Source organism: Thermothelomyces heterothallicus, assembly GCF_042370625.1.
Source record: "Thermothelomyces heterothallicus CBS 202.75 unplaced genomic scaffold P884_scaffold_12, whole genome shotgun sequence".
Lineage (NCBI taxonomy): Eukaryota > Fungi > Ascomycota > Sordariomycetes > Sordariales > Chaetomiaceae > Thermothelomyces > Thermothelomyces heterothallicus.
Window position 1 is genome coordinate 595363 of NW_027192573.1, and position 15484 is coordinate 610846.

At 58.2% G+C, this 15484-nt stretch overlaps 6 protein-coding genes and 1 non-coding gene across 7 annotated transcripts; 3 read left to right on the forward strand and 4 right to left on the reverse strand.

The window, feature by feature from the left end:
* Positions 1–138: 138 nt before the first annotated feature.
* P884DRAFT_329952 (aconitase family-domain-containing protein) lies at positions 139–3199 on the reverse strand. Its single transcript, XM_069445660.1, has 3 exons — positions 2746–3199; positions 2608–2682; positions 139–2549 (listed from the first exon to the last, which is right to left on the reverse strand). Exons 1-3 carry the CDS (start codon positions 2875–2877, stop codon positions 384–386), a joined length of 2373 nt encoding a protein of 790 aa, XP_069297329.1. The 5' UTR covers positions 2878–3199; the 3' UTR covers positions 139–383.
* Positions 3200–3511: 312 nt separating this feature from the next.
* On the forward strand, positions 3512–3880 carry P884DRAFT_25113 (uncharacterized protein). Its single transcript, XM_069440679.1, has one exon. The coding sequence runs from the start codon at positions 3555–3557 to the stop codon at positions 3783–3785; it is 231 nt and encodes a 76-aa protein (XP_069297330.1). The 5' UTR covers positions 3512–3554; the 3' UTR covers positions 3786–3880.
* A 299-nt stretch (positions 3881–4179) lies between these two features.
* On the reverse strand, positions 4180–7563 carry P884DRAFT_277908 (uncharacterized protein; the record flags this gene model as incomplete). Its single annotated transcript, XM_069443133.1, has 5 exons — positions 4180–4230; positions 4645–6045; positions 6760–6965; positions 7215–7475; positions 7542–7563. 5 exons carry the CDS (start codon positions 7561–7563, stop codon positions 4180–4182), a joined length of 1941 nt encoding a protein of 646 aa, XP_069297331.1.
* A 626-nt stretch (positions 7564–8189) lies between these two features.
* Positions 8190–8260, forward strand: P884DRAFT_t99. The gene has a single exon. It is a non-coding gene; the product is annotated as a tRNA-Gly (tRNA).
* Positions 8261–8415: 155 nt separating this feature from the next.
* Positions 8416–10533, reverse strand: P884DRAFT_292355 (uncharacterized protein). The gene is made up of 2 exons (XM_069444158.1): positions 10072–10533; positions 8416–10004 (listed from the first exon to the last, which is right to left on the reverse strand). Exons 1-2 carry the CDS (start codon positions 10330–10332, stop codon positions 8670–8672), a joined length of 1596 nt encoding a protein of 531 aa, XP_069297332.1. The 5' UTR covers positions 10333–10533; the 3' UTR covers positions 8416–8669.
* Positions 10534–10792: 259 nt separating this feature from the next.
* Positions 10793–11555, forward strand: P884DRAFT_292356 (ATPase, V1 complex, subunit F; the record flags this gene model as incomplete). The annotated part of the gene is made up of 4 exons (XM_069444159.1): positions 10793–11042; positions 11110–11145; positions 11210–11347; positions 11415–11555. Exons 1-4 carry the CDS (start codon positions 10986–10988, stop codon positions 11553–11555), a joined length of 372 nt encoding a protein of 123 aa, XP_069297333.1. The 5' UTR covers positions 10793–10985.
* An 81-nt stretch (positions 11556–11636) lies between these two features.
* Positions 11637–12804, reverse strand: P884DRAFT_244109 (ML domain-containing protein). The gene is made up of 3 exons (XM_069440355.1): positions 12316–12804; positions 12029–12245; positions 11637–11970 (listed from the first exon to the last, which is right to left on the reverse strand). The coding sequence occupies exons 1-3, from the start codon at positions 12513–12515 to the stop codon at positions 11857–11859; spliced, it is 531 nt and encodes a 176-aa protein (XP_069297334.1). The 5' UTR covers positions 12516–12804; the 3' UTR covers positions 11637–11856.
* Positions 12805–15484: the final 2680 nt, after the last annotated feature.

Sequence of the window (15484 nt, forward strand, 5' to 3'; positions counted from 1 at the left end):
ACGACGACGACGCAAGTGTCAAGGCACAGGAAGCAGGACAGCGGTGTGAGAGTGGGGAGGTTTTGAAAGAACGAAAGAACAGGGCTGGCAAACGGGATAATGGCAGCACCGGTATATGGCGGTAAAACGGTGATGAAAGGCATGCACTTTTCTTTTTCTTTCATTCTGCCTGTTGATCCTCCGTCATGCAGAGCATTCTCTGCTTCGAAGATGAAGCCAAGACAAAATACAATCGAGAAATACCACCCCCCTCCAAGCATGAGTGAGACTAATGTATTTTTGGCAAAAGACGGAAACTCGACGCACAAAACCGCGACGCGCCAAGCGTCATTATCCCAGGTATCATAACACATCCACCGCTTGGCTCGTTTGTCCGACCCTTCTCACCACTCCAGCGGCTCGGTCTTGACATCCCCCCGATTGGTCTTGGGCACAGGCGCCGCCTTGACAGCCAACTTCCCGCCCTTGCGCTTCAGGTACCCGGACCCATCCAGCCACGGCGTCTCGCGCGACATCTTCTTCTCGAACTCGGCAATCTTATCCTCCAGCTGCATCGTGAGGCCGATGTCGTCCAGGCCGTTCACCAGGCAGTGCTTCCTGAACTCCTCAATCTCGAACGAGCACAGCGTGTTCCCTTGGGCATCCTTGATGAGCTGGTTGGGGAGGTCGACCTCGATCTCGCGGCCGGCCACGGCCTCGGCGTGCACCTTTTCGAGGTCCTCCTGGTTCTTGATGGGGATGGGCAGCATGCCGTTCTTGAACGAGTTGTTGAAGAAGATGTCGGCAAAGGACGGGGCGATGACGCACTTGACGCCAAAGTCGTTGAGCGCCCAGGGGGCGTGCTCGCGCGACGAGCCGCAGCCGAAGTTGGCGCCCGTGCAGACGATGATCTTGGCCCGGGAGTACGGCTCGCGGTTGAGGACGAAGTCCGGGTTCTCCACGCCCGGCTCGAGGTAGCGCATCTCGTAGAAGAGGGCCTTGCCGAGGCCGGTCCGCTTGATGGTCTTGAGGAACTGCTTGGGGATGATGGCATCCGTATCGATGTTGGGCTTCTCCATGGGCGCCGCGATGCCCTTGAGAACGGTGAACTTGGGGAGACCGCCGGCGGCCGAAGCGCCCCCGGCGTGGGCGACGGTGGTGTTGACCTGCGGAGACGAGTCCTGGGGCTGGTCCGTCAGGGCTTCCTTCTCGGCGTCGTCGGTCTCGATGCGCTCGTCGGGGTGGGCCTTCTCGGAGGCCGAGGCGCCGGAGGACGTGGCGGGTTCGGGGGCGAGGGCGATGGCCGCCTCGATGTGCGGGCTGCCGTTGAACTGCGAGATCTTCCGGACGTCGGCGAGCCTGCCCACGATGGCGGCGGCGGCAGCCATGACGGGGGACATGAGGTGCGTCCGGCCCTGGGCGCCCTGGCGGCCCTCAAAGTTGCGGTTGCTGGTGCTGGCGCACCGCTCCTTGGGCGAGAGGATGTCGGGGTTCATGCCCAGGCACATGCTGCAGCCGGCCTCGCGCCACTCAAACCCGGCATCGAGGAAGATCTTGTCGAGGCCCTCCCGCTCGGCTTGCTCCTTGACCAGGCCGGATCCCGGAACGATCATGGCGCGCTTGATGTTGGAGGCGACCTTCTTGCCCTTGACGACCATGGCGGCGGCGCGGAGATCCTCGATTCTCGAGTTGGTGCAAGAGCCGATAAAGACCTTGTCGACCACGATCTCCTCCATCGGAGTCCCGGGAACGAGACCCATGTATTCGAGCATCCGGCGGCCGGCAGCCTTCTTGGCCTCGGTAGGGAAGGTCTCCGGGTCGGGAACGACGCCGGTGATGGGGACGACGTCTTCGGGGCTGGTACCCCAGGTGACGGTTGGGACGATGTCCTTGGCGTCGATAAAGACGTCGATGTCGTACTTGGCATCGGGATCGGACCGCAGCGACTTCCAATAGGCGACCGCCTTGTTCCACTCCTCGGACCCGTACTTGGGAGCCAGCGGCTTCCCCTTGAGGTACTCGAAGGTGGTCTCGTCCGGGGCAACCATGCCAGCCCTTGCGCCGCCCTCGATCGACATGTTGCAGATGGACATGCGGGCCTCCATGCTGAGGGAGCGGATGACGGAACCGCAGTACTCGATGACCGCGCCGGTGCCGCCGGCGGTGCCGATCTTGCCGATAGCATGGAGGATCACGTCCTTGGAGCTGACACCCGGGGCCAGCTCGCCGTCGATCTGTATCCTCATGTTCTTGCTGCGCTTGGTGATCAAGCATTGTGTGGCGAGGACGTGCTCGACCTCGCTGGTGCCGATGCCGAAGGCGAGCGCGCCGAAGGCGCCATGGGTCGACGTGTGGCTGTCGCCGCACACGACGGTGGTGCCGGGGAGGGTGAAGCCCTGCTCAGGGCCGATAACGTGCACAATGCCCTGCCGCTTGTCGCTGAGTCCGAAATACGTGATGCCGAACTTCTTGACATTCTCCTCGAGCGTTACGCATTGTGTCCGGGAATCCTCTTCCTGGATGAAGCTCGCAATGTCCTTGAGAGATTTCCTGGAGGTTGTGGGAACATTCTAGAGAGGATTGTCAGTCGGAGATCTGGTCTAGGCTCGACGGGAAGGCGTAGCGTACGTGGTCGGTCGTGGCGAGGGTGCAGTCCGGTCTCCTGACCTTGCGGCCGGCGACTTCAAGGCCCTCAAATGCTTGCTGCTGAGGTCAGTCGCCGAACACCATACCAAGCTCGAAAGATGGGGATTCGGGGGAACGCACTGGTGATGTGACCTCATGGACTAGGTGGCGGTCGATGTAGAGGAGGATCGTGCCATCGAGCTTCTCGTCGACAATGTGGGCCTGGAAGACCTTGTCGTAGAGCGTCTGCGGTGTTCTCTCGGCGGCCGGCATTTTTTTCTTTTTTTTTGGTTGCGCAACACACAAACACCTCACTGAAATCAGAGCAAAGAAGGCCTGCAGTGGGAGACGGATGGGGGACGGCAATGATAAGGACGTTCTTTAAAAGCAGAATTAATCTAGGTTATAGGCCGGTGGAGTCTTCTCTTTTCGAAGGGACTTGTATGGTTCTTCCACGTAGTTGAGGCTGTGGCGAAGAGCCCCCAATGTCGAAAATACGGGACGAGGATGCAAGTCCACTCTGGGCCGATGATGAGATCTGTTCTTCCCGCTTATAAGAGGCTCCAAGTGATTGCGGTGCCTCCAACTCGGCGATGTTGGAGACCGCCGAGTTCGGAGCAATATGATAGCCTCCGGTTCACGGAATGCGGGGTGGCCACCTGGGATTGTTAAAGAACGGCCGCCAATTGGCCCTGCGGGAGGCCGGCTGGGCAGGGCTAGGTGGGGCCGTAGCCAAGATCTGCCCCGCTGTGGGCTTGTTGGGCCAAACTCATCGCCGCCAGAACCCGAAGAAGCAACTGGTTTCTGCAAACACGCGTGCGCGCTCAAAAGTCGAGCAAAATCCACAAGCATCCCCCTGATCCGGCATCTGTTGAATACGCGGTGAATAACGCGGTGGTTGCCACGTTGCCATTGTTCCCCGAGATTCCCACAGGTTTGCAAGTTTGATCATGCTTCCATTCTCTGACGTGAAATTGGAGTTATCCCTGCAAAGAGCATATGCTCAGCCCTCGATCCTGCCACCGATTGATACCACCAACAAACAACCAACAGATATCTTCTTTTGGGTCACACCCCCCCTCCTTCCTTTCATGCTGACTGACCCCAAGCGCATCAAGCGTCGATCCGATCAGCCTTTCAAGAGCCAGCGGATTGAAGAGTGGTCAGCAGCTCCTCGCTGATGGTTCTATCACTCCGCACAGTTGGTTCTCAATAAGTATGTATGTACGGATTACTGCATCACAGTACATACATGGGTAGTTATCTCTGCTGGTGCGTGTCTGCGTATCGCCGATGGATTGGGCGCAGGACCTGGGCAGGAACCGTTTTCGACAAGCTGCAGGACCAGCCAGCTCCAGAGCTTCCCGATCAAGATACCATTGGGAGAGAGCACGGCTGTCAATGGTTTCGGCGCTATGCATAAACCCGTATCACCTGCCCGCTCCCGGCGCTCAATATTCTCCGGCTTTCGCTGCCTTTGCTATCCACCTCCCGGGCCCACTCCGCCGATCTTTGTGGCGCGCCATGGATCAGAAGAGCATTCAGGTCGCGGAACAAACTTAGGGGTTCCGGGGGTCACGATGCAGAAGAGGACGGCAATCCTGGCATTGGACGGCTTTCGACTCCCTAAAGAGGAAGATAAGCATGCAGCATTATCAATTAGAACCCCAGTTGAGACCTTTCTCGGATTCGCCGTTCCCCAGTGTCCTGCAGGAGGGCGGCAGCTGCGCTTACAGGGCAGATGTCGATGGTTGCTAGCCGTAAGCAGGACGTAGCCTTCGGCTTGTAAGGATGCATTGTCTGCTCTAACACAGTAGTCGTTGTTGGAGGACGATCTCAGCTAGGTAAGCTATGCTATATCCACTCCCCCAGGCTAACGTCACAATTCAACAAGGCGGGAATCCCAGCCACGCAGCCCTATCACACACCCAGCACCGCCCCGACCTTGACCAGCAGTCTCCCAGTCCAAATAATGCCCCTGAAGGACCACACCCCAACAGGCAACAGCAGAAGCAGGAACAGCACAGCCAACACGCATACAACCACGTCCCCACGGGTCGCCCGAGATTTGTCGAGCCGTTTTCTGAGGTCCGAATCCCCGCTAAACACGGGGCTCACCACCTGCCAGTACGCGCTCAACATTCTCGCCAACACCAGCATCGCCTGTCGAGCCCAGTACTTGACGTCAGGGGAGCTCGTGCCTTTCTTTCTGTTCGTCATGTCTGCCACCTTTTCCATTTGCTCTTCTTTGCTCTTTGCTTCCTGATTCTCTCTTTCCTTCCCTTTCACAATCTCCCGCCCCTGTTCCGCCTTGTACCTCCCCAGCCTTCCCTCCCTCACTGCCGCCTCTCCGATGTGGTCGGGTTTTTTTGCTGTCATTTCCGCTGCACGTCCCTGGCGACGACAACAGCTGATGCCCGGGGCCGAAATCGGCTTCGGCACTATTGTCGTGTTCGTGGTCGTTGTCTCTACGTAATGGACAAAGGCTGTCCGCGCTGCGCCGCGCGCAAACGTCTGGTTCCCGTGTTTCCGTGGTGGTATCGCTGACCGCGAGGTTCGAGGCTGCTCCGTGATACAGCATATGGACGTGCGTGTGTACGTGGGTGATGACGCGCCGGTATCGACTTCGCCGTCGAGATTCGTCTCCCCCGGAAGGGCCAGCTTGCGCATCGTTTCCCTCATTCTCCAATATCGTTGTCGGGGTGAGCGATTCTCGTCCCCTGTTGCGGGCTGGCCGACGGTTGCGGAGTGCTGATGCCCCTGGACGGGGACTGTCGTCTCTTGGTCGGTCAATGACGACGTAGTATCGCTGCCTGCTTCGAGTACGAGATGCGGAAGGAGGGTAGGACTTCCCAGTCCCCGGCATCGTTCCGCCTCCTTTGGTATTGCCACTGCCGTCGCTCTCCGCGGATCCCGGCCGTCGAGATTCGGCCAGACGCTCAGTCGCACGCTGCCGGGGGAAACCGGCCGAGTGAAACAGATGTCGTTGAGCGTCGTGGTCGGGAACGGGGGCGATGTTGACTGTGAGTGCGCTTTGGGCATCGAGGCTCCCAGATCCGGAGGAGCTTCGTGCCACCTGTCTCGCATCGCGCCGCAAGGATGGGCGGTGGTGCGGTGGCGAGGCTGACCGTGTCGCTGTCCGAAGCCAGTAGTGGTGGTGGTGCGTGTGCAAGCAGATTGGAGTGCCCGGCCCAGGCCATGAACGATCTCTCTTGGATGCCCCTTGATCTTGAGGCCGTTCCCGCCGCGGGGGCTGTCCGCGACGCAGGGTTGACTCCCTTTCGACAAGTCTATCAAACCCAACTCGTGCAACTTCGGGATCCGGTCGCTGGACGTTCGTTGAGCTCTGCAGCCCTCGGAAAGCTGGCCGAGATCCACGGGAACGACCACGTGGCTGTCCAAGTCCCACACCTGTTGGTGGTCCAACTGGCTGCTTCCAAGCTGCTGAAGACATATTTTCCGGTGAAGGACGAGAGGTGGTACACTTAAACGTGCCATCACTTCTCTCAGCCGACACAGCCCTCCTGTTACGTCCCCCCCATTCACGCTCACTGTTCCGAGGCCCGTCTGTCCGTACTGTTGCTTCAGGGACGTCGTTCCCGCACACCTTTCCATGATCTTCATGATTCCCGTGTTTCCACCGAGATGGCGGCGGCGGCGGCGACGGCGGCTGTGGCAGCGATTGCTGCTGGCCGGTCTGGGGACCGCCGCCGGCATCCCTAAAAAATGCTCTTCCCTCGTCGGCGCGCATCCAGCAACACCACCTGCACACGTCCCCGACACCGCCACCGCCGACTTCCCGCTCCCCGACGGCGACTGCAAGATCGGGCTTAGCCGCCTGGGCTCTGCCACCGAGCTCCACCCGCACTCATCCCGCCGCCACCTGATACCGCTCTGCGTGAGCGCCTCCCGCAGCGCCGCCTTCCTCTGTTCGGCCCGGTACAGCCGCTCCTCCTCCCGCCGCAAGCGCCGGTCCGCCCTGTCCCTGTCGCCGTACTCGAGACCGACTTCCGCGTCGTGTCCGCGCTCCGGCTCCGCCTGCCGAGTTCGTGTCGTCGACAGCATCAAGCCCGCGGGCCCGCTACTATTGCTCCTATTACTCCTCCTATCACCGCCGCCGCTGCCATGTGTAGCAGTATTCGTCCCGGCAACAACACGAGAAGGTGGTGGAGGAGGCGGCAATAAGGACGACGACGAGGTCGTGACGATGGCGTCGTCGGAGGGCGTGGGCGGCGTGATGACGTCGGGCTCGCCCGTGTAAGGGTTCGCGCCAGTGACGCCGAGGAAGTCGCCGCTCGAGATGAGCGTGTGCTGACGCCGTCGGCGGAGGGCGCGGCGTGCGACGAGGAGGTCACGCGAGCCTTGTGGCTGGGCTAGGGCGGCGACGGCCGGCGGCGGCGCGTAGTGGTGGCTTGGGGCCAGCCGGATCGGCGAGGTGGCGGCCAGAGGAGAGAAATTGGGCTGTGGGCTGTGACAGGTGCGGTTGTGACCGCCGTTATGAGCGTGCCACGGGCTCCGAGGGAGGCGGCCCTCGGCCGGTGTCGCGTCCCTGCTCGAGTTGAAGGATCCTGTCTCGAAAACCGGCGCTATTTCCCTTGCCCCAACGCTGCGTGCCCTCCGAGGCAGGGTGGTGGGCGTGTTCCAACGGCTGGCCGGGATCGTGTCCGGGTCGTGACGGCTTACGGAGCTGGGGCTCTTCCTTTCGCAGCTCCGAGAGAGCACTGGCGACGCCGGTTCCACCGGCTGGTGCACCTCGAAGTCCTCTGTCGTCGGCCGAAAGGTACCACCACGCTCCGGTCGCTTACTGGGTCTTAGCTTGGAGAAGAACTCAGCCACGGATCTGGAGAGATTTCTTCGCGTGGCAGGTGAATCTCTGACATTTCCCAGTATCTGGGTGGTTCGTCGACGTGTTGATGACGGATTGGCTCCGCGACGACCAGTCTCAGAGAGGGAGGTCATGCTGTCGCTTCGGCTGGCTTCAGGCCGCCTCTGGCCTGAAGCGTTTGATCGGAGCACTTGGAACGCTGTCGCATAGCGGGTAAAGGGATTGCTTTAAGCCTATGCCGACGAGGTCTCTTGCCTGGCGCGTGGGGTAATAATATCCGTGCAACGGAAAGTCGACCCTTGGAGATCGACCAGAGTGGCAGCAGTCTGGTCAGGAAGGAAGGCAGCCAGCAATCTGACAACAAAGTGCCGTGCGGGCGCCTTCCAAAGGCAAGGAAGGTATGTGGTCCCTACCCCAACCTACGTCTCGGCCAACTCGGGGAGGGCTGGTGCGAGCGAGGGCCGAGTCCCGCGCCGTGGAAGGAATAATACAAGTCTGGCAACCATAACTCGCTTCAGCAACTGCCAGCGGCCAGGCTTTCATTGGGAAGGATTCGCTCTCTCGCCACGACTCTCCTCAGAGGTAACTACCATACCCTTACTCATCTGGATGGGCTACCTTGGTAGGCAGGTGCCTTACCCTCAACGCCTTCTTCGACGTCTTCCGCTCCTTCCAGCTTAGATAACGCCAACTCGGTACTTGAGTGTAACGATGCCGTGCGGACTCCCGAACTCGCTTAAGGTTTAGAAAATAGTCCACCGCGTCAGTGGTTTAGTGGTAAAATCCATCGTTGCCATCGATGGGCCCCGCGTTCGATTCGCGGCTGACGCATTCCTTTTGCCCCATAGTAACCTAATAAATCCTTCTTTTTTTGTTGTCTCACCGTCTTCTCCTCCCGAAAGTACGCAGTAAGGTTGGGGCCAATCACGCAGTCATGGATATGTCAATCACCGGATGATGGGTGTGCCAAGCACAGAAAGTAAAGGATGCTTTGAAGATTCGAAAGTACCATGGCCAGAACGGGTGGGAGCAACCACATGTTTATCCCGCCCGAGAACTCCAGAACTATAACTCCAAAACTCCCCCAAAAATGCTACGATATGAAGCACAATGCACCCCTCCCGATACCCTTCGCCGAAGCGACTATGATATCAGCCGCCTATGGTATGTACAGACAGACAAGCGAGGCTTGCCCACCAGCTGGCACGCTTCTGAACTCCCCTGCCCGTATCGTACTGTTTCAAACATATCTCGTGGGAAACCTCTCCTGCGTCCAGCGGTTCGCCCTTGCCCTAGCCAACTTCTCCGGAGAATGCATAAAGCTACTAGCGCTCAAACTTCGGCCCTGGCTCTGGCCCTGGGCCTGATCCTGGGCCTGACCCTGACCCGGACCCTGCTCTAGCTGGGCGGCTCCCGTCCCCGTGCCTGTTGGGCGCCGGTGCTCCTTGGACGGGCTGCTCTGCCGGACCATGCGCTCGGCCAGGTCGCGCTGCTCGAGCGCCGCCATCTCGCGGTTGTTGCGCGGCGACGGGTAGCCGCCGTTCGTGTCGCCGAGACTGGTCGCCTTCTTTAGCGGGGAGTTCATGTGCGTAAACACGCCCATGCTACCTCCGTAGCCCGAGTTTGCGGCCACGTTGAAGTTCACCCCGGTGCTCGTGCCGGCCGAGGCGCTGGGTTTGGCGGCTGCAAAGGGGGCTGGAGGCGGGTCGCTGGCGTCTGTTGTGGATGCAACAGACGGGAGGCTATTTCGAAGAGAGGATTGTCGTTGCTGCTGTACCTGGGCAGCAAAAGACGGCAGCACGGAGGTCCTTGGCTTGGCCGCGGGGTTGAAGGGATTCGACGGCGTGGCTGGCCTTAGCTGGGGTGACATGGTCGTCCTGGTTGGCGTGGATTGCCCGGCGTCCAAGTTGACGTAGCGGGCATAGCTCGGATTCGGATGTGTCTGAAAAGAGCGCCGAATCACTGTTGTCGGTGTGCCGACCGTGATTTCTTCTTGATCAACCTTTTCATCACTGATGGATACCTGGGTCGAGACTTCGCGAACCACCGGCTGGAGCCGAGGATGGACGTATTTGACGTCATATTCGTGCATGACCTCCTTGTGTATAATAGCCGTGTCCTTGCTTTGCTGGGAGAAGCGCGAGTGCAGGAGCAGCAACTGCGCCGAGAGAATGACCTGCAGAAGGAAGCACTTGAAGACCGTAACGCTCGGGCGCGGATCGAGGTTCGGAAGCGGGAGGAAGAGCATGTGGATGAGAATGTGACCAGGGCTGAAGAGGCAGAACATTCGCAGCGTCGCCGGGTATGGATCCCACACCTTCATCTCCCACACGTCACGCGTCTTGTCGGGGTGAGCCCGCTGTTCGGCGGTTTCGGGTCTCAAGACTTCCTGAATAAGTCGCAGGGGGGTCGATGAGGCCGGAGGAGAATCGACGCGGACGCGTTGCGCCGATGGCGTTCCCGGTCCTGCTGCTTCGACATTCACCTCAAAAAGTCGGTAGTGGCGGGATCGCGTCATTGCGTAGAACGCGTTCAGGACCGAGATGGAAATCAGCGTCCATTGGAGGAAGTTGGCCTACACAAAGTCGAGTCACGTTAGCCGAACGCCGTCAAAGTCCGTACAGGGAAGAGTCCAAGACTACCAAAAGGGTGAACCAGCCATTAGCTGGCGCATCGCCAAACACGTCATCAACGGCATCGCGTGTCTTGCCTGCGTTTGCTCTCGCGATCAGAAAAACGAAATTGGCAGCCAGGCCGAATCGGGTGCCGAAGGCTTTCGAGTCCCAGTCGAAAGTCTGTATCTCCTCGGACAGCCAGAGGTAAAAGTCCATGGGATTGAGCATGGCGCGAAGTCTCTGGCCGAGCGGCTGGCGCCGCACAAGACGCTGTGGTCGTGGAGGCATGATTGTTCCGCGTGGTCACGCTGGCTGAACTTCTTGCGAATGCGCGCCGCTGCAAATTTCCGTTTGCTGCTCTCCTGGGCCTCGCGATGCCACGAAGACGGCCCAGAAATGCCACGAGCAGCCGACTGTTGACCGACTCAGCCAAGGTGTTGCGGCTACGATGTCATTTGTTGGAGCGCAGCATGCGCAGCCCAGGTTGGCGATCGAACTATAGTTATTGAATGTTGCAAACTTTCTCTCATTGTTTACATAGTACGCCTCCGTTACTTTTGAAAGAATCGAACCAGCAACAGGCCCCACTTCAACCCTTCTACAAGTTAAGGTCGGCGATGGGCTGAAAACGGAGACATACACTACCGTAACAGGGGTCGGCAGCGGCAAGCAGGCAGCGGGGTCGCAGTGGGTCCGGCCGTTCTGTTGGTCAGGGCGAAGCTCTGGACGGCGTCACACCTCAACGGCTCAGCGCGGGCGGGACGGGGCCCCGAAGTCCTGCTTTCGGATTCGAGATACCGAGATCTTCGCTACGACTGAACAACAAAACAACCCGCCGAGCATTTTTGACATTCATTGCTTAATCCGGGATCTCGACTCGGTGGCCCTTTCGTCCTGCCTCCATCTGCCCATCGCCCCGCCATTCAATTGCCATAACAGCGATGGCGTCCCAAGCCGACTTCCGCGACAGGCAGTTCTTGGCTGTGATCGGAGACGAGGCAAGTAGATTCCCAGAGAGACAAGCAACCGCTGAGAGTGTGGACTAACTGGTGCGCCTGGGAACAGGACTCTGTGACGGGATTGCTCTTGGCAGGCATTGGCGTACGTACCACACCCATCACTGCTTGAACTTCTAGAATCTCGAGTCTGAACCATCCATCGTTAGCATGTCACCGCACCGCCAGACAACCAGAAGAATTTCCTGGTCGTCGATGCCAAGACAGATAACGCTGCGATCGAAGCGGCGTTCGATAGGTTTACGACGGAGAGGAAGGACATCGGGATAGTCCTGATCAACCAACACGTCAGTCACTCTTTGACGCTCCGCAACAGACGCCGAATCGGAGTGCGTACTGAGACCTGTGCTGCAGATTGCCGACAGGATACGGAACCGGATTGATACCTATACTCAAGCATTTCCTGCCGTTCTCGAGATCCCGAGTAAGGACCACCCTTACGACCCGGAGAAGGATAGCGTTCTGCGGCGAGTCCGCCGCCTGTTTGGCGAATAATCGAGCTTTGTTGCGGAATACAGGGCAATGGGGTTTAGAGAGAAGGGGTCAGCATATTACGAGGGTCGAGAAAATGGCATCGGTGTAACCTTCCATCTCCCATTTTCGCGAGCCTGGAGCTCAGTACCTTCAATATGCTATGGGGCAGATGCATATGAGAATTAGCCAACGAGACTCCTGACCGGCGAACCTATCAACCCTTTGCTCCCACAAACATCGACTTATGTACGCATGCCAAGTTCAGTTGAACGCTACGCCACCAACATTCCGCAATACCCTGAAGCAGCAGCAACTCGGCGATCTAAAGGTCGAACACTCCGCCAAGAGGCTTCCTGTTGAAAAACACGGTGGCGGTCAAGCAGGTGATATGCTCGTTATCCTTAGTGTAGACATCGGCCTGTACGGTATATTTGCCCTGAGAGTGTGTTAGCCCCAAGCTTTGCAACAACGCTCAACATCGGGAGTGGCCGTACTGGAGGAATCTCTTTCGGCAGCTCGACGGTCTTGGTGATGGAAATCTTGCCCTTCTCAATCGGGCACTCGAGGTCGACATTCTGGATTTCTTTGCACAGGTCTGCCTGGGTGTTGATCAGGCGGATATAGCCATATTTCACCTCGAGGTTCACGTAGGCGCCTTGGAGGATCCTCTCTTTCACCGTGCCAGTGGCCTCGATTACGAGGGTCGTGCCTCTGAAAGACGTAGAGCCAATATTAGTTCCCCATCGTACAACAGCCAAACGGTATGTCGGGCTCAACATACGCTTCGGGCGGGTTTGGCGTCAGGATGACCTCCTCAATCGTAACAAGATCTGTGGCACGGTCGGCATCACAGAACTTCAGCGGATTCTGCCCGGGCACGTCGAGATTGCCAAATGTGACCGCAACCTGGTCTTCGCGGGGAATGAGGGCGCGGGCGCTGGCGCTCGCTGCGAGGGCGACCAGGAACGAGGAGGGCCTCATCTCGACCGCTTATCGGTGGACCTTGCGGGGAAGTAGAAGAGATTCGAGGTTGGGGCGTCAGCGATTGACGAGAAGAGGAGCAACTACAGCGGTTCCTGTTCGTGCCCCGTTTGGAGAATCGGATTCAGGTGGTTCAGCTTCTTCGAGCACCGCTCTGGAAGCCGTCTGATGTGATCCGTAGTGGACAGAGTTTTGCCGGCGACAACGGTGAGACACTGCAAGGCGGCAGTGCTAACTTGCAGCGGTTGCCAGGAGCCGTCGCAGCCCCAACCTCACGTCATTGGGAGGCACACGGTCCTGATTCGCAGAACCCAGCGGCGATTGGTCAAATGGGACCTATCATGTGAACTTAAGTGGGTCATTTTGGTCCAATCCGCCAACCACCGTGAATGTTGAGTCAGATTTCAGAGGTTCCGAAGCCAGCTTGAAGCACAAGCCAGCTGTGCCCAGCATTGAAACACTGGGGATGCGGCCGCCGTGCGGCAGTGGGACCTCGAAGCAGAGGCAAGGACATACTTGTAATAGTTAGAGACCGATAACGATAACGTTATACAAAGTATATCCGTACCTCATCTACACTATTGTTCGTTCACTACTCTCACTCTGTACACTACTATGTACGGATTAGTGTACCTCACCCCGGTAGGTGCCGACTTAGGTAATCATCGCTCGCTCTTCCATTGTGTGCTCGTGCTCGCATCCGCCACCATTTGCCGCATCGTCATCAAGCTTGTCGTAAACTGAGAGAAAGAAGCAGCTAATTGCTTCCCAGTGCTCTATACATACCTCCGTACACCGCTCCCGGCTGCCCACCGAGGGGCTGCACAGATCATCCACCCATCCCTTGCTCGATTTAGTGTAGGTTAACTTAGGTGACTGAATCGGCACTTGAGAGCTTAGAAAGTACCTACGCGGAGCCCGAGGAGAGGCTAGCCACTGATAATGACGGGACAGAGACACGACAAGGCTGTTCGCAGAGAAAGAGTATTCTATCTGATATGACGAGACATCCCGCAAACAAACCGAGGGAGAGTTTCTTGGCAAGTTGTTGTCCGCTTGCCCTGGTTGTGTTAGTGCCGATCCACGGATTCATGTACACTACTCGGTACGGAGCAGTGCACGATTTCGTGCTCCGCACGGAACGCGATAACACCTCGCAGGGCAACGGGCGGCACAACAATCACAAGCTTGTTGTCTTCGAGGTATGTACGTTGTAAACAGGCAGAGAGTTAAGTAAGCATTGTGTCGTAGTGGCGGCATTCCAAAACTGTGACGCTCCCGTGAAAACGTCTCGAGGCCACATCGCTCTCACCAAAAATAAGGCTCTACACAAGCATAGTGCTTGTGCAACGGGTTCACCTGGACTCGAATCATGGAACCGTAAGAGGCCTCTTTTAGCTGCCATTTGCATGGGTCATTTTGCAAAACTCGGCGGAGGTCTATTTTGTAATTTGATGGTGCTCCGGGGAGCAAGCAAGGGCCGCGTTACATGATCTGGTCCTTCTTGGCACGGTGTCCATCGGCTAAGCCCCGCTCAATTTCTCAATTTTCCCGTGGCCTGCTGCGCAGTGCCGAAGAAACTGCAGCCAGCCAGGTCGCCATCCATCAGGGGCCTCTTTTTTCTTCTGTTGCTCCGTCTTCGTCATTCCTTGGGCGCTCTCTGTTTCCCATTTTGAACCCAACCAACCTTTGCTTCTTCCCGCAGGCAACGCACTTAATTTTTTCCGAGACTTCCGCGCACAATGAATCCCGAGTTTGTTCGGCCTCTGGCCCACTCCGTTCCCATTTTTGAGTCGAGAAACCTGTTTCGGATGACTGTTTTCTTCGGTTTGTCCATCTTCTCATTCACAGTTCGCTAACCAGGCTTGAACGTTCAAGATTCTCCTGACGGCCAACTTTGCCACAAAAACTCATCCTTCTCGCTCGCCATCATTCGCTGAACGCTCCGCTCTTCTGTTGCCTTGGGATCCAGGCAACGTGCCTTTTGCGCACCAGCCAATCGCCGTTAGTGTACGGGTGGCCACCGTACACAAGTACCTCCTTTGTACACCTCGAATCCCTTCTCCGCCCTTGCTCCGTTCCGGGCTTAGTGTAATGCCTCAGGCTACACTACGCAACACCCAACCTACCCACAGCGGAGCACCCTGAACCTGCGCACGACTTTCCAAGTTCGGTCGCCGCGCCCAGTGGGCGGTTCCCTGCTGCTCATCAATTTTCTCCTCACACTGACGCCCGCGCTGCCTTGAGAAAGCTCGCCGGGACAGAGGAAGCCGCGGTGCAAAAGCTTGCACCGTCCGGCAGCCGCTCCCTTCCTTCCCCCCCAAGATCCGCAGCCATGCTTTGCAGTGCAAAGCATGCTCTGATTGGTCCGTGCTCGCGCTCGCTCCGTTTTCCTCTGAGCGACACCCCGGTCGGTCCCAAGCCGCAGCCCGCTCTGGGCTTGCCTAGGACGGGACTGAACGCTGCTCCGCGCTGCACGCCCGTCTTCTCATCTGCCCGTGTGGGCCCCCCTCTCTTGCGCTTTCCACACTCTGACCCTCCTCCTTCAAACTCTGCCTCTCTTTGTTTCAATTCCCATTTTTCCGCGTCACCCATCCGTCGCCGCCCTCGCCTTTTTCCGAGGTTCAGCCCGGATATTCAATCCCGTACTGAGCAACTCGATCTCGCTCGAGTCGGGTTCCTTTGTCCTCGAGGCGCATCTGTCACTCTCGTCAATCCGTCCACCTTCCCCATCTCGAGCCGAGCCTGCCGTCACGGTCGCCACGCTAGATCCTACAACAGCAACATTTGCTCTCCCATCGCAACACCCGGTGAGATAGACAGAGTCACACAGAGACCGAGTCCGTACATTTTGTCATCCTAGCCGCCTTCGATCTCTGTCGCGACACACCTTTCCGCAAACACCCGTGGCCTCGCGACCGAGCCTTTTAAGTCCGACACGAGCAGCCTTGCTACGGCTGGAGTGCGGG

Bases quoted from the DNA above. Each gene is read 5' to 3' on its own strand.
- P884DRAFT_329952 (XM_069445660.1), bottom strand. From the start codon at position 2,877: ATGCCGGCCGCCGAGAGAACACCGCAGACGCTCTACGACAAGGTCTTC. The intron at 2,683-2,745 runs GTGCGTTCCCCC...TGACCTCAGCAG, and splicing joins TCCATGAGGTCACATCACCA to CAAGCATTTGAGGGCCTTGA. The intron at 2,550-2,607 runs GTACGCTACGCC...AATCCTCTCTAG, and splicing joins CCCTCGCCACGACCGACCAC to AATGTTCCCACAACCTCCAG.
- P884DRAFT_25113 (XM_069440679.1), top strand. From the start codon at position 3,555: ATGCTTCCATTCTCTGACGTGAAATTGGAGTTATCCCTGCAAAGAGCA.
- P884DRAFT_244109 (XM_069440355.1), bottom strand. From the start codon at position 12,515: ATGAGGCCCTCCTCGTTCCTGGTCGCCCTCGCAGCGAGCGCCAGCGCC. The intron at 12,246-12,315 runs GTATGTTGAGCC...TACGTCTTTCAG, and splicing joins ACGCCAAACCCGCCCGAAGC to AGGCACGACCCTCGTAATCG. The intron at 11,971-12,028 runs GTACGGCCACTC...ACACACTCTCAG, and splicing joins TGCCGAAAGAGATTCCTCCA to GGCAAATATACCGTACAGGC.
- P884DRAFT_292355 (XM_069444158.1), bottom strand. From the start codon at position 10,332: ATGCCTCCACGACCACAGCGTCTTGTGCGGCGCCAGCCGCTCGGCCAG. The intron at 10,005-10,071 runs GTAGTCTTGGAC...GACTTTGTGTAG, and splicing joins ATGGCTGGTTCACCCTTTTG to GCCAACTTCCTCCAATGGAC.